Source organism: Sapajus apella, unplaced genomic scaffold, assembly GCF_009761245.1.
Source record: "Sapajus apella isolate SASKATOON/1434 unplaced genomic scaffold, GSC_monkey_1.0 scaffold36, whole genome shotgun sequence".
NCBI classification, from domain to species: Eukaryota; Metazoa; Chordata; class Mammalia; order Primates; family Cebidae; genus Sapajus; species Sapajus apella.
In genome coordinates, this window is record NW_022436976.1 from 8,504,625 (window position 1) to 8,521,917 (window position 17,293).

Consider the following 17,293-nt stretch of genomic DNA (forward strand, 5'->3'; position numbering starts at 1 on the left):
TTGACCAGGATGGTCTCGATCTCTTGACCTCGTGATCCACCCGCCTCAGACTCCCAAAGTGCTGGGATTATAGGCGTGAGCCACCGTGCCTGGCCCTGTATCACTATACTTTTTATCAACAAAGTTATAAAATGAGAAGCTATAAAATTCAAAGTATCACTTTACTGGTTTTCTTTTTTTTTACAATCCTGATAAATATTTTCAAATTATTCAATCTGTTCAATAGGAACTGGAATCCAAGTGTGATGACATAGTTAGCTTCAATTGCTATAAGGCAGCTACTTTAATGTAGTTTCTTCAAAACTCTTAACAGATACATATTATATTAGAATAGAATAATAATTTAAGTACACATTATGGGTAAAAATAGGTTTTGAAAGTTCCAGAATAACTTCTAGCCATGATTGTTTTGATTTCTCTTTTTTTTTTTTTTTTTTTAAATTTTTTATGATAGGACAACAGCCCACCATTCTTTCTGCCCTCCTCCAGGCCCTCTTAGGTTCTCTATTCAACTACTGCAATCTCTACCTCTCTGTGCTCCTTAATTCTAGTGTATATCACTCCAACTCTGAGGATATTAACTGTGTAGTGCATCATGGATCAGAACTAAAATTCTCACCTGGGCTCTATAAGCCTTCTGCAGACCCTCAAACTCTCCAGTTTCCTTTGTCTTCTCCCCATTTTTTCAATCTTCCACCTAGACGAATCTATTTAGTAGACTTTTTCTACCTCCAAGACCTTTCTTAAGTCATTTCTTTACCAAGGAGGTATTTTCCCAAACTAATTATAATAGAAATGGTGATTTTTCTCCTCTTTGCCCTAAACATGATTGTTTTTTCTCCTTCAGCCTCTGAGACCTCTAAATGTGCTTAGGTTTCTAGGTATATCTGGCATGAACTTTAAAATTTTAATATTGGTAAACATCTCAGACATATCGGTCTAATCTATCTTTTTTGTTTACTTTTTTATTATGGAAAAATTCAGGCATACAAACCAGAAGAGACTAATATAATTCACCTCCATACACCCATACCAAGCTTCAACAATTATCAGCTTTTTCCACTGTATTAGACAATAAAATGTCTGTTTCATTTATTTTGTGCAACACCTATTTCAGCATAATACATCTTACAGATGTCTTAAGAAAATTGGTAAACTCTCATTTGATGAACTCATTAATAAAGTAATGAAAAGTTACATGTATAAATAAAATTTAAGGATTTTTTTAAAAACTACAATACATTAAAGGAAAGTTCAGGAACCTCTAAACTGAATAAAGAAGAAGGGAGAAAACTAACAATTGAATCCCTATTATATGCCATAAACTAGGTGGTTTTCATATAGTTTATAAATTTAGAGTGATGAGTATGATAGAACTAAGAATAAACAGGAAAAGATAAATTAGTGAAAATTGATATTGTTCAAGGAACATTTATTGAACATTTTTCTGTAATGTGCTAAGTACAGTATAGGCTACTACATAAATAATAATGAATAGGATAAAATATCTGTTCTCATGGAGTTTATGATCTAGATGAGATAAAATATAATTATCAAAAAATATAATAAGGCTTATATTTTTAGATTAGAAAAGGCTTTATTTAGGTAACATCTGAAAGTGTGCAAACACACATAAAAATTAGCTTTAGCTGGGTGCACTCCTATAGAGGACTGAGGTGGAAAGATCGTTTGATCCCAGGAGTTTGAATCTAGTTTGGGCAACATAGTGAGACACCATCTCTAAATAAAATAAAAATAAGCTCTGTGATGTTAAAGAAAATGCCACCAGTAAAAGAAAGGCTATGTATTACAAAAGTGGGTCTCAAACTTTTGGTGCTCAGGACCGAAAATCTGGGCCCAATATTGAGGATCTTAAGGACATTTAAGGTGGCCAAGAACACACCACAACACAACAGTTCAGCTCCATTGCACCTTCTAAGATCCCAGGCAAGTCCACTGAATTCTTATGAAGAATAAGATTAAAGAGAAAACAGTGACCAAAAGATAAGGTTGAACATTTGGTTCTAAGAGTTTGGTTATAATAAAGGTTTTGTTTATATGGATTAATGCTATAGATCTTTAATATATTAGAAATTAAAACAAAATATTCAACTATATATTAAGTCATTTAAAGTAACAATAACAAACCATTATTTATAAACATAAAAATAATTAGTAAGAAGAGGAAAATCGTTTTACATTTTTGCTAATCTCTAGTATCTGGCTTAATAAAGGAAAAATACATTCTCTTATCTGCTTCTGCATTCAAACTATGGTGGTGGTGTTTTGATTGAAGTCTCTAAATAAAACTTTACCTTATACTAATATGTAGTTGGAAAAGGAAGAACTTTATGGACCCCTAAATGGTACTGAGGACTCCCAGGGGTTCTAAGGCCATATTTTGAGATTTGCTGAATTACAGGAAAAACATCCTAGTGAGTCATGTCAAGTTCTAGAAATGTATTTTAGAATGCCACTGTATTTTAGAATGCTAAATGAGATGGGTTTAACAACTTAATTCCTATACTCAGTGACCCGAAAACCAAAAGATTTTATATCTGGAATCTTAACAGCCTTTCTTCATCTAATGGTAGGTAGTGATTTTTCTTGTTTTAGCAGGCAGATGCAATGTCCTTGGTCACCTTAAAGGGGCAGCAGCAACATAACAATTCAGTCCATTACACCTCCTACATATCTAAAATCCCAGACAAGTCAATTGAATCGTTATCAAGAATAAAATTAGAGAGACAACAGTGATCAAAAGATAAGGTTGAACAGGTGATTCTAAGAGTTTGGTCATAATAGATAAGCTGGGATGATGAAGGGTTTAGTATTGCCATTCTAATTCATGTTAAATGAAGACAGCTATGTATCCGTCACAGGTTTCAGAGGGGATATTGCAATATTACTATAACCTATACATGATCTATCCAAAAAGCTGCAGTTTTTTTTCAAATTTGACAGATTAGGTCTGTATTTACAATATATTATTTTTGTGAGAAGGAGAATCTGCTGTATGCCAAAAAGTATGCCTGGCAATGGGATACAAAACAAATAAGAGCTAGCCCTTGTGAATCAAATAGCTTTGGTGAAAGAAATAGATGTCCTAATTATTATACGATGTAGTAAATGCTATAATAGCAGTATTATAACCAGGCTATAGAAACATGGAAAATACTATGGTGTGGTTAAGGAAGACGTTGGGTTAAAGAAGGTTTCATGGAGATAATGGCATTTGAGTTATAGACTTTGACAGATAAGTAGAATTTCACAAAGTGGGAAAGATGGTAAAGGCATCCAGGAAAAAGAACCAAAATGAACAAAAATAACAATGCCTGATGACCCACTGCAAATTTGGGGAGCTATAAAACCATCCAGTTGTCTGGGCGTGGTGGCTCACACCTGTAATCCAAGCACTTTGGAGGCCAAGGTGGGTAGATCACCTGAGGTCGGGAGTTCAAGACCAGCCTGACCAACATGGTGAAACCTCGTCTTAAAAAAAAACAAAAAACCGTCCAGTCAACCTATGGCAAAACTAGAAAGATAGGCTGGGCACAGACTAGAAAGAATACTGTGTACCATATTAATAAAAAATTTACATACTATGTAAAAATACTATAAGCAATAGGGAGCCAGCAAAGGAGCATGCCTTAATCAAAGATGTATTCTAGAAAGGAAAGAAAAATAAATTCTTACAGCAATGTAGAGAATGGAGTTTAATGGAAAAAGACCAGTGGAAGGAGGACAAGTACAATGATCTCAGTAAGAGAAGATCCTTATCATGTTTAAGTCAGAAAAGGAACCTGAATTAGGACATTGGCATTAGGAATGAAAAGCTGGAAGAGACATTTTAGAAGTGGAATTGACAGGACATGGTGACTCATAATTTATTTAACAAATATTTATTACACTTCTACTTTGTGCCAGGCACTATACTAAGCTTGGGGAGATGAAAGTGAAGAAAAAGTCAAAGTCCCTGTCTCGATGGAACTTACACTGTAGTGGGGGCACTATTGCAAGAGCTTTGGCCAATTTGATTTGGAAGGGTAGAGAAGAAGACAGGAATATTGTCAAGAATGAACCCAAGTGAGAGTCAGAGGAGAAGAAATAAACAAACAAACAAATAAATAAAAAATAATTTACCCAAGGTTTCTAGTTTGAGCAAATGGGTGAACAGGGTTACCATTACCTGGAGATTAAATTAAAAGGAATGTTTAAGTCAAAAAATGAGCTCAGTTTCTGAGCCACTGTGCCTGGTCATCAACTTATTTTTTTATTGAGACAAAGTCTCACTCTGTCACCCAGGATGGAGAGCAGTGGCATGATTTCTGCTCACTGCAACCCTGCCTCCTGGGTTCAACCAATTCTCCTGCCTCAGTCTCCCAAGTAGCTGGCACAACAGGCTTGTGCCACCACACCTGGCTAATTTTTGTATGTTTTTAGGAGAGATGGGATTTCGCCGTGTTGACCAGGCTGGTCTTGAACTCCTGGCCTCAAGAGATCCGCCTGCCTTGGAGCCCCAAAGTGGATTACAGGAGTAAACCACAGTACCCAGTACCCAGCCAACTTTTAAGAAGATTTTAAATGTAATACTTAACTATATACTACAAGAAAATGTTAAAACCTAATTCTTACCGTCTTTGGAACAAGCAACAAAATTGTTTTGAGCTTCATAAAATATGGACCTAATTTTCATCATTTTTCACTTGTACAAGAAACATAAACTTAAGTATAACGTAACTTTATTACATTTAATTAATGAAGGTTGCAACTGTATACTTTAAAAATTATACTACAGGCTGGATGCAGTGGCTCACGCCTGTAATCGCAGCACTTCAGAAGGCTGAGGCCTGGGCAACATGGCGAAACCCCATCTCTACAAAAAACAAAAATAGCCCAGTATGGTGGCACACATGTGTAGTCCCAGCTACTCAGGGGGCCGAGGTGGGAGGATTGCTTGAACCTGGGACATAGAGACTGCAGTGAACCCTGATCACACCACTTTACTCCAACCTGGGTGAAAGATCAAGACCCTGTCTCCAAAAAAAAAATAATAATAAAATAAAAATGATACTATAAAACCTGTCATAAACCTCATCATAATTCAAAAATATGAAATTAGATCCTGTTTCTCCTATATGAAGTAGTGATCTATTTCTTGTCTACCAATACACACTTCCTCACTGAAAACCAAGAATCTTATGCCGGGCACAGTGGCTCATGCCCGTAATCCCAGCACTTTGGGAGGCTGAGGTGGTTGGATCACTTGCAGTCAGGAGTTGGAGACCAGCCTGGCCAACATGGCAAAACCCTGTCTCTACTAAAATATAAAAATTAGGTGGGCGTGGTGGCACACGCCTGTAATCCCAGCTACTCGGGAGGCTGTGGCAGGAGAATCGCTTGAACCTGGGAGGCAGAGGTTGCAGTGAGCCGAGATTGCACCATTGCACTCCAGCCTGGGCAACAAGAGCAAAATAAGTATATATAACACCTTGCCCTCATATGACAGTATGTGATACTTTTGAAGTACATGCACCAAACTATGAGCCCCTGAAAGGTAAGAATTGCTCTATTCCTTTCTATGGTTTTAGTGTTTTGCCCAACACCTGGGACACAGTACAAGGTCTATTCATATTTGAGCGAGTGAATGAATGACAAACAGATAACAGGAAAACTGTCTGATCCAAAATCATTTCAAATAAGACACATGATTCCTAGCTACAAAAGGAAGACTGATGATCTAGATGCACTAACTAAAATAATAATAAATGGGGTGGGTTTATGCTAAACTAAATACCATGAACAACCGGAAACCAGAGGCTTCAGGAGTTCTCTTTCCAAGCAAATTGATGCAGTAATCATCACTGGAGTCTGGGCCTCCTCACCATCTCTGCAAGTGGAAGATGGTCCTTCATTGAAGGACACAGCTGGGAATGGGAAGACCATGTTTGGGCCTCTGGCTCCAAACATGTCAGTGGTATGGGGAGGCAGAAGAGAAACAGTAAACTCCTCTTTATAGCCAGCTGTAGGAGTCACAGAAACTCTCCTAAACACTTCTTAAATGGACAAGGAGTAGAATTTTTAAGAAGGCCAGGCATGGTGGCTCACACCTGTAAACCCAGCACTTTGGGAGGCTGCGGCAAGAGGAATGCTTGAAACATGAGTTTGAGACAAAGATGGGCAACACAGTGAGGCTCTGTCTCTACAAAAAATTTTAAAAATTAGCCAGGCATGGTGGTACATGTCTGTATTCCTAGCTACTCAGGAGGCTGAGGTAAGAGGATGGATCGCTTGAGCCCAGGAGGTAGAAGCTGCAGTGAGCCATGATCATGCCATTGCACTCCAGCCTGGGCGACACAGCAAGACACTGTCTCAAAAAAAAATTTATTTATGAAATCCTAGGAAATATTTCTTTAGCAGAACTATCTCCCTTATGCTTTCTAAAATCCCACCAGTGAAAGTATTTTATTTGTTTTGGTTAGCAACATACGATACGGTCCCTTCCAGCTCTAATCGACAATAACAATTAGTGTCAATGAATGCTAACCTCTTCTCCCACTCCCATGATCACATTATTTTAGAGGTTTGCTAACCAATATCTACAATGTTTAAAGTCCCAGTTCCTATTGCTAAGTGTAGCAGACTTTCCATGGTATCATGCATCAGATATACTTGCCCTAATATTTAGATCGGGGACTGCATACTCCAGTGTTCAGGGTCAGGTAATATAAATGTAATGTATGGTAATGTTATATAATATAATTGACAGGCAATGTAAATGAGTGTATGTATGACTTGTTTAAAACAATAGGGAATCTCAGAGGCTGTGTCAAATGCAGAGCATGTGACCTGTCTGCCTGTGGGGCAGCCACTATTTAGTTCCAGTATATTGTTCCTATGCAAAAATGTGAACCTTTGGGTACAATGTACACTATTTGGATGACAAGTATACTACATGCCCAGACAGACTTCACCGTTTTACAACTCATCCACGTAACCAAAAACCACTTGGGTACCCCTAAAGCTATTGAAATAAAAATAATTTCTTTAAAAAAGTGAAGCCACATTTTGCCCAGATTTTCCAATTTTTCAAGAAAGGATGCAAATCCCTATTTTAATGTAAAATGTACCAATTTTTAAATGTATTTGTGGCTAGAAGTGTCTTTTTTTTTTTTTTTTTTTTTGACACAGAGCCTCACTCTGTCACTTAGGTTGGAGGCAGTGGTATGAGCACGGTGTACTACAGCCTCAGCCTCCTGAGCTCATGCGATCCTGCCACCTCAGCCTCCCAGGTCGCTGGGACTACAGGCATGCACCACCACATCTGGCTAATTTTTAACTTTTTTGTAGAGATGGGGATTCTCACTATGTTGCCAGGGCTGGTCTTGAACTCAAGGGATCCTCTCGCCTCAGCTCTCAAAGTGCAGGGATTACAGGCATGAGCCCCCAGGCCCAGCCCCAAAAGTCTCTTTCTGGTTTTTATTTTTTAATTCTTTTTTTTTTTTTTTTTTTTTTTTCATTTATTTTCACACTTAGTGATCCGGAAGTAAAAGGTGTCTTTTTGATTGTCAATTTCTGACCTTAGTCTAAATGAATAGACAACACTGAGAAAATGGAAAGGGTCAAAGGGGAGGCCTATTTTGGCCAGAAAGCGTGAAGCAGTGTCAAAGGGGAATAAAAGACAGGGAATAAGCACAGGATGGAAGGTGAGAAGTGAATTTCACCAACCTCGAAACCTCACATAGGAGCCCCAATATGCTTGTCTTCTAATCTGAGAGTAAAAAGGAAGAGATGTCAAGAAGGAAATAAAGGAGGAAGAAAACGAATCAACTGTTGAACACTTACTGGGTGGCAGACACTGCATGAGATGCTTTCCACGTGTTGTTTTATTGAGATATGTCAATGCGAAAAGAAAGAGTTCTATGCATGGGAAAAAGAATAAAAGAAAATACATCGAAATTCTAACAGTAAGGGTGTCGGATTATAAGAGCCCCTTTCTCCATTTTCCATAATTTTTAACCATAAATATAATATGGTATATTAACATTATAATACAAATTACACTGAAATTTAAGGTGGATTTCTGGGTGCAAATTCATCCACCCTAGAGTATAGAAAGTAAACTACTATAAGCCAAACTACACACTGAATATTTAAACAGAAAAAGAAAATGTAGCCATTTCAAGTGTACGTAATATATAACTATGGAATTATCAACCCAGAAAGAGAACATGAAAGAAACTATACAGGTGATATGGACCACAGTTAATTAAACAAGAACAGAAATATGTGAAATTGTTAAGAATGTTATAAATCATTTTCTCTCCAATTTATAAACTACCAATATGTTCTGTGTGTGTGGCCTAAATAACCATAAAATATACTAAAAGTCCTCTTCTATAAAAACGTTTAGACTTTTACCTATCTGTTACATACTTTTACACACTCACTGCATCATTTTCTTTCGTATAGGTGTGTACAACTCTCATATTTATTTATTTATTTATTTTTTTGAGACAGAGTTTCTCTCTTGTTACCCAGGTTGGAGTGCAATGGCGCGATCTCGGCTCACCGCAACCTCCGCCTCCTGGGTTCAGGCAATTCTCCTGCCTCAGCCTCCTGAGTAACTGGGATTACAGGCACGCGCCACCATGCCCAGCTAATTTTTTGTAGTTTTAGTAGAGACAGGGTTTCACCATGTTGACCAGGATGGTCTCGATCTCTTGTCCTCGTGATCCACCCGCTTCGGCCTCCCAAAGTGCTGGGATTATAGGCGTGAGCCACCGCGCCCGGCCAACAACTCTCATATTTAAATAATCTCCTTTTGTCTGTCTTTTTTGTCTTTTAGGGTATTTCAAAGATAACAGGTTTTTTTTTTTTTTAAATAAATGAAGTATATCATTATAGGCTGCTCAGATTCTAAGCAATCTAAATCCCTGATTAATCTCATCCAAATATGCATATTTAGTTTTCATTCTGCTCAAAAATGAAACCCTAACCTAAATACTTCAAGTGAAGTTTCAGGGGAAAAATACTGTTCAAAAACCTAGATAATGCATTCCTTTGTTGATGCTAAATATAGTCATCTCAAGATGACATACATTTTGACAATGATCAGTCTTACATGTCAAATTTTCAAAAATAGCACAAATTCCATTTTAAGGTGAGCAGGAAAAATTGCTATTCATTACATTTCAATTCAAAATGGATTTTAAAGTGTGAATCTTCTATTAGAACTGGATTACACTGTAACTATAATGAGGAAAACTGGATTTAAAAGAATTTTGTTGTGGTTTTAGCTTAGAACTTTTTAAGGGAATTGTTGCAAATAAACTACATAATTGCATGCATTTTTCTTTAAATTGCTCCCCAGAAGCATTAGTCAAAATATAAAATATCTGCAAAAATACGGTGCTAATAGTGGTAAGGAAGAAAAAAATTAAATAGCTACATTTAATCAAAGCTTACTTACACAAATTATACCTCCCAGAAAAAACCTTTTTCTCATTTGATTAATTATGCATTTTTTCTTAACATTACCCCAAACCCAAAAGAATTCGAGACAAAGTTTTCTTACTGCAGTAATTTTATCTGTAAAAGGATAATATTAGCTGGGGAAATTTTGTGGTCCACTCAATAACGTGTGACTAAGATGGTATAAATATTTAAGTTTATTTAATCACATTACCTAAGACATAGTTATGTTGTGACTCGCAGGCCAATGGACCGCTGCTACACGATTTCATTAACAAAATTTAACGATAAATGATGTTCCCGTTTCTTTGGTCAGGGAACTAATTTCTTTATTAAGGCTTCTTTTCTCTACCCGTCTCTTTACCAAGGACATTTTGTTAGGACATATCTTTATGCTATTTTTACCTTGTTATCTCTCTGCCAACTTTGTTCACGTTGTGGCCTTTAATAACTATAAAATGAATACCTCTAAGTCATTGCAGTAACCAACTATAACCTCTCAACTTTGTCATTTTCTATATAAATGTCAATGCTAATACATTTGTAGAACGTTTTACAGTTTACAATAGTTGGAATGGTCTAGGGGAGTTTTCAAGAGGTGACTACAGTCTTCACTCACGTAAACTACGTACACTTCCAGCTCTAGTTGCTCAACCCCCAGCATCCCACCTCGGGCAGAATCACGAAAAAAGCCGTCTGGAGACAGGAGTGCGGGGATATGAGGGGGTGGGGGGGAGAAGGCTGTTAAATCATATTTCTCCCCATCTTCCATATGGACCGATCAGAAAGGATTCTTTTTTTTTTTTTTAACTGACCACTGGTGATCAACAGAAAGGATTTCTTAACTGGCTCTGCTGCAGAGACAGAGATCGCGGCGGGGGCACGTGGGGGGGACGGCACTGAACTTCCCCCGTTAGGACCCCAAGGGTTCAGTCGAGGGACTGGCACCCACTCCGCTCACAGAGGGCACGGAGGGTTCCCTCCCTGCAGTGGGGAACGCACCCGAAACTCAGCTGTCAGGGCACAGGGAGCAGGGCAAGGGCTTCGCAACCAGAAGCCGGAGGCCGGCTGACGCTTTCAGACACGGCGGCAGCCCCTGGTCCGCACCCCGCCGAGCCCGCAAGACGCGGCTCCGAGGGCCGGTTTGCTCCGGACTGGGCCAGCGCGGAGCCACAGCTGGATAGCGCCCAGCGCGTCCTGGACCGCAGCGGAGCACTGCCAGAAGCCGTGGACCCCGAGCGCCTCTCGGCAGCCGCCGCTCCCACCCCCGCCCTCGCCCCAGCCGGGGGACCCGACACCTCCGTCTTCCACTCCCCCCAGCCCACGTTCCCCCAACTCTTCTCACCCTCCAGGAGCCAGTGACTGGCGAAGGTCCTCCTTGCGCGCGGAGAGACAGTGCGCGTCCTGCCTGGCTGTGGGTAGGGGTCTGGGAGCTCTGGCCGCTAACTCTTCTGCTCCAGCCGCTGGGAGTCCTCTGGCCGCCGCCGCCGCCGCCGTCTCCAGCAGCAAGTTTCCATAAAAGTCCTGGTGCGCAGCCTGCTCCCGCATTCCAGGCGGGCCCAGCGCCGGCTGCAGCTGTTCCAAAACACAAGGCCAGTTCCCCCAACCCCCACCTCCGTTGTATCACCCGGAGCGGGGTGGAGAGTCGTGGAGAAAAGCAGGGGAGGGGGACCGTGGCTGCCAACTTTCCGCCAAAATGTAACTGTCTCCCGGCCCCAGGTGCGCAAGCTGACCCCCTAACCTTGGGCCCGCCTCCACCTCCAGCCAGGCCCGGGGAAGGAAGGCTGCCCCGCCGTGGGAAAGGAATGACGCTGAAATGGGCTTCATTACCCGGCTGGAGCTGGCTCCCCCTACCCGCAACCCATTTGCTCTGGGGCCCACTTCTCTCAAATTCTCTACCCGTCCTAGTTTCCAGTCAAGAAGCCAAGCCACTACATTATCTTTTACTACCAGAAGCATTGACTTTTGACCAAGTTTTCCTTTATTACCAAGAGCGTGGGGCAGCAATCCGGGAACACTTCATCTATCTATTGCTCTCCTTTTCTTAGCTCCAGTCTTTAACTCTAAACGGAGAGTTGAAAAAGAAAGAAAAGAAAAGAAAGAGAAGGAAGAAGGCAGAGGAGAAAAAAGGAATATATTTGTATAAGTACAAATATATTTATATTCCACATTTTTCTTAATTGAGGCAAGCCATGTCTGGTCTTCCTAAAGTTTCATAAGGGCATCTTTGAATATTAGGCACCCACAGATCTTTTTCAACTTGGACCGCCAGCCTGTCAAACCCATCAGACAACATATTAAAACCCAAAATGCACACTCAGAGGGAGCATTTTTGGTGGAGGAGATCTTTAATTCTTCACTGCACTTGAAAAAAATATCTAAATGACACCCAGATAAACAAGGGATAAAGGTAACCCCATCCAACTTCAGGCCCTGAGCACAGAGCAGTGCTCAGGTTATATTTAAGGGATGTTGAAAAGGTCTTCTGGGCCGGGCACGGTGGCTTATGGCTGTAATCCCAGCACTTTGGGAGGCCGAGACAGGTGGATCATGTGAGGTCAGGAGTTCAACACCAGCCTGGCCAACATGGTGAGAGCCAGTCTCTACTAAAAATACAAAAAATTAGCTGGCTGTGGTGGCACGCGCCTGTAATCTCAGTTACTCGGGAGGCTGAGTCAGGAGAATCGCTTGAACCTAGGAGGCAGATGTTGCAGTGAACGGAGATCGCACCACTGCACTCTAGTCTGAGTGACAGAGTGAGACTTAGGCGCAGTGGCTGACGCCTGAAATCCCAGCACTTTGGGAGGCAGAGGCGGGTAGATCACCTCAGGTCAAAAGTTTGCAACCAGCCTGGCCAACGTGATGAAACCCTGTCTCTATTTAAAATAGAAACAATTAGCCGGCTGTGGTGGTGGGTGCCTGCAATCCCAGCTACTCGGGAGGCTTAGGCAGGAGAATTGCTTGAAAAGAGACCAGGGAGGCAGAGGTTGCAGTGAGTTGAGATCTAGCCACTGCACTCCAGCCTGGGCTACAGAGCGAGACTTCATCTCAAAGTAAGTAAGTAAGTAAATAAATAAATAAATAAAAGAAAAAACATAAAAGGCTTCTGCTCTTAAATATAACTCTGTTCCCTAGTCCCATCCCCACACTGTTTACTCAGGATGGAAACTCTTTTAAGGAGGTAAGCCATTCATTCCTCAATTATAGAAAAGCTCAAAACTGGTAATTCAAATTATTTAAATGTACCAAAATACAGATACTGATAAGTGGTCTTGGTAGTCTTGCTTGTGCCCGTGTTCTCTTTGATGCCATCACCTTGGCCTTCCTCAGTTCATGAAACTTTCTATGGGCATTCTGACTGCAGGGCCTTTACATGAGCTGTTCCCTGCATGAAATCCTTTCTCCCACTTTCCCCTTCACCTAATTTCAACATATCCTCTAGATCTCTTCTGAAATGCTGCTTCCTCAGAGAAGGCTCCCTTGCACCCCACCTTTCTCCCTACCTTGCACCTCACCTTTCATCCCACCTTTCTCCTCCCTGTAAATATTTATTTATTTATTTGGAGACGGAGTCTCGCTCTGTCACCCAGGCTGGAGTGCAGTGCTGTGATCTCACTTCACTGCAGCCTTCGCCTCCCAGGTTCGAGCGATTCTTCTGCCTCAGTTTCCCGAGTAGCTGGGATTACAGGCATGCACCAGCACACCTGGCTAATTTTTGTATTTTTAGTAGAGATGAGGTTTCACCATGTTGGTCAGGCTGGTCTCGAACTCTTGACTTCAAGTGACGCTCCACCTTGGCCTTGTAAAGTGCTGGGATTATAATTGTGAGCCACCATGCCCGGCTCCTGTACATATCAATTTATAATTACATATTTATTTCTGTGATTTAAAGAAGTGAGTTGACCGGGCACGGTGGCTCACACCTATAATCCCAGGAAAAAATAATAATACATAAATAAATGGGTAGACGCTTTCTAATTTATTTATATATATTTATTTATTTATTTTTTCTTGAGACAGAGTTTCGCTCTTGTCACCCAGGCTGGAGTGCAATGGCGCAATCTCGGCTCACCGCAACCTCCGCCTCCTGTTTTCAGGCAATTCTCCTGCCTCAGCCTCCTGAGTAGCTGGGATTACAAGCACACGCCACCATGCCCAGCTGAATTTTTGTATTTTTTTAGTAGAGACGGGGTTTCACCATGTTGACCAGGATGGTCTCGATCTCTTGACCTCGTGATCCACCCACCTCGGCCTCCCAAAGTGCTGGGATTACAGGCGTGAGCCACCACGCCCGGCCTCTAATTTATTTTTTATATCCACCAAACAAAGCTCTCCATTCTCTCTGTAGAACACTGATAGCTACTCACAGCATGCAAGACCTGCTTATTTTCCCACCAATACATCATTCATTCATTTAACATCTACTCAGTTCTACATGCTGAGATCACAGCAGTGACAAAACAAAAATCCCTGCCATTATGGAATATACATTCTAGTGAAAGAAGGCAGACAATAAGCAAATAAATGAACTATGTAGTATCTAGTGACATGGAATATGGCAATACGGATAAAACCAGAGCAGGAAAGTAGAGAAAGCTGGGGCAGGCTGAGTGGCTGTTGTAATACTAAAGAGAGTGGCTAAGGAAAGCCTTATATGAGTAAAAGCTTGAGGACAGTGAGGAGTAGGCTATGTAAATATGCAAAGATGCAAATATTTGGAGGAAGAGTGGTCCAGGGATAGATACAAAGGCCCAGAGAAGGATTTTATCTGACATGCTCTAGGAAGAACCAGGAGGCTTGTGTGGGTGAAGCTGAGTAAGAGGCACCGGTGAAGTAATAGAAGGTGCAGTGAAGAGCAGGAGACAGACTGTGTAGGGCTTTTTTTTTTTTTTTTTGAGACGGAGTTTTCGCTCTTGTTACCCAGGCTGGAGTGCAATGGCGCGATCTCGGCTCACCGCAACCTCCGTCTCCTGGGTTCAGGCAATTCTCCTGCCTCAGCCTCCTGGGTAGCTGGGATTACAGGCACGCGCCACCATGCCCAGCCAATTTTTTTTGTATTTTTAGTAGAGACGGGGTTTCACCATATTGACCAGGATGGTCTCGATCTCTTGACCTCGTGATCCACCCGCCTCGGCCTCCCAAAGTGCTGGGATTACAGGCTTGAGCCACCGCGCCCGGCCTTTTTTTTTTTTTTTTGCGATGAAGTCTCACTCTGTCGCCCAGGCTGGAGTGCAGTGGCACGATCTCAGCTCACTGCAACCTCTGCCTCCCAGGTTTAAGCAATTCTCCTGCCTCAGCCTACTGAGTAGCTGGGACTACAGGTGCCCACTACCATGCCCAGCTAATGTTTGCATTCTTAGTGGAGATGGAGTTTTACCATATTGGCCAGGTTGGTCTTGAACTCCTGACATCAGGTGATCTGCCAACCTCAGCCTCCCAAAGTGTTGAGACTACAGGCATGAGCCACCATGCCTGGCCTTTTTATTTAAGAGACCCAGGCTGGAATGCAGTGACGCAATCACAGCTTACTGCAGCCTCTAACTTCTGGTCTCAAGCGATCCTCCTACCTCAGCTTCTCCGAGTAGCTGGGAATGCAGGCATGCACCAACACACCTGGCTAGTTTTTTACTTTTTATAGAAATAGGGTCTTATTATGTTGCCTAGGCTGGTCTCAAACTCCTGGGCTCAAGCATCCTCCCACTTCTGCCTCCCAAAGAGTAGGGATTACAGGCATGAGCCACTGTGCCCAGCCTCTTTTTGTACAGCATTGTAAAGATTTTGGCTTTTACTCTAACATGGGTGGCCTTTGGTAGGTTTTGAACAAAGTAGTGACATAATCTGACATGTTTATTCTAGCTTATGTGCTGCATATACACTAAATGAGGCAAGAGAAGAGGCAGGGAGATCAAATTAGGAGTCTTCCACAATAATCAGAATGAGGAATGGGGATTTGGGCAACGGTGGTAACTGTGAAGGTACTGGTAGTGAGAAATGCCTAGCAGATTTTTTTTTCCTTGGTGCCTTTTTAGGTAGAACTGGTAGGATTTTGGTAACTGAATGTGAACTGTGAGGAAATGTGGTATTTGGCCTTTGATCTGGAAGAATGGAGTTGTAATTTCCTCAGTTAGGGAAGACTGTGGGAAGAGGAGGTTTAGGCAGGGGTGGTAAGGAGCTCAGTTTTGACATGCTAAGTTTGAGATTATAAAAATCCAAAATTTGTCAATTTGTATAAGCATTACTTGTATACTTATTACAAATGATTGGGTTTATTCTATGTCAACTGCATGGTTTTGAAATTATACAAAGTAAACATTTTACAAATGAAATTATAGGCCAGGCGCAGTGGCTGACACCTATAATCCCAGCACTTTGGGAGGCCAAGGTGGGCGTATCACCTGAGGTCAGGAGTTCGAGACCAGCCTGGCCATCATGGCAAAAACCCGTCTCTACTAAAAACGCAAAAAATAGTTGAGCATGGTGGCACACACCTGTAATCCCAGCTACTTGGGAGGCTGAGGCAGGAGAATTGTTTGAACCCGGGAGGTTGAGACTGTAGTGAGCTGAGATCATGCCATTGCATCCCAGCCTGGGTGACAGACTGAGACTCTGTTTCAAAAAAAAAAAAAAGAAATTATAAAAGCAAAAATAAAGTTATAGTTTTTAATAAAAGCTGAGTTGAATACTTTGAAAAGACTTGATAAAGGCAAATAGCTTACAAAAATTACCATCAAGCTAGGTGTGGAGAAAACAAATGTAGAAGAATGAGTACAAAATTATACAAATCTAGGGAGATTCCACAGTCAATGTTTTTCATGTACGTTTTCCCTTCTTTAAAAATAAGGAAAACTTCAAATTCCATATGATGATTTAGGGCAGGGGTCGTCGAAGCCCAGGTCGCACAGCAGGAGGTGAAGGCAGGCCAGTGAGCATTAACACCTGAGCTCTGCCTCTTGTCAGATCAGCGATGGCATTAGATTCTCACAGGAGTGCAGCCTCATGTGGTGGCTCACGCCTGTAATCCCAGCACTTCGGGAGGCTGAGTTGAGTGGATCACTTGAGATCGGGAGTTCGAGACCAGTCTGACCAACACGGAGAAACCCCGTCTCTACCAAAAATACAAAATTAGCCAGGTATGGTGGTGCATGCCTGTAATCCCAGCTACCATGAGGCTGAGGCAGGAGAATGGCTTAAACCCAGGAGGCAGAGGTTGCGGTGAGCCGAGATTGCAGTAAGCCAAGATCACACCACTACACTCCACTCCATCTCAAAAACAAGAAATAAAAAAGATTCTCATAGGAGGGCAAACCCTATTATGAACTGTTCATGTGAGGAATCTGGTTGCGCACTCCTTATGAGAATCTAAGACTCTAATGCCTGATCATCTGTGGTGGCTCAGTTTCATCCGAAAACTATCCCCTACACCCATTCCCCCCACCATCCATGGAAAAACTGTCTTCCCCAAAATTGTCCCCTGGTGCCAAAAAGGTTGGGGACTGGTGATTTAGGGGTTTAGTTTATGTCACAAAGATACTTTGAAATACCAAATGAATTCATACTCCCAACTAAAGGCCTTGATACTATATCAAAAGATAGGCCAAAGAAAGTACATTCATCGGCCGGGCGCGGTGGCTCAAGCCTGTAATCCCAGCACTTTGGGAGGCCGAGGCGGGTGGATCACGAGGTCAAGAGATTGAGACCATCCTGGTCAACATGGTGAAACCCCGTCTCTACTAAAAATACAGAAAATTAGCTGGGCATGGTGGCACGTGCCTGTAATCCTAGCTACTCAGGAGGTTGAGGCAGGAGAATTGCCTGAACC

The 17,293-nt window shown here is 41.7% G+C and overlaps 2 protein-coding genes across 9 annotated transcripts in view; both read right to left on the minus strand.

Moving 5' to 3' along the window:
- The window catches only part of NEXN (nexilin F-actin binding protein), a 49,099-nt gene extending 38,049 nt beyond the window's left edge, over positions 1-11,050 (minus strand). For 3 of the 8 annotated variants that reach the window (XM_032296532.1, XM_032296533.1, XM_032296531.1), the window contains exon 1: positions 10,820-11,050. In XM_032296532.1, coding sequence (XP_032152423.1) covers positions 10,820-11,022 — 203 coding nt within the window. In that variant the 5' untranslated portion in view covers positions 11,023-11,050. Of the gene's footprint in view, positions 1-2,558; positions 2,637-10,819 lie in introns of those variants that run through there. The other 5 variants (XM_032296534.1, XM_032296530.1, XM_032296528.1 and 2 more) reach the window with 3 other exon arrangements.
- Positions 11,051-11,454: 404 nt separating this feature from the next.
- The window catches only part of MIGA1 (mitoguardin 1), a 90,299-nt gene continuing 84,460 nt past the window's right edge, over positions 11,455-17,293 (minus strand). The window contains exon 17 of the mRNA XM_032296539.1: positions 11,455-11,537. The gene's annotated coding sequence lies outside the window, so the exon portion shown is untranslated. The remainder of the gene's footprint in view (positions 11,538-17,293) is intronic.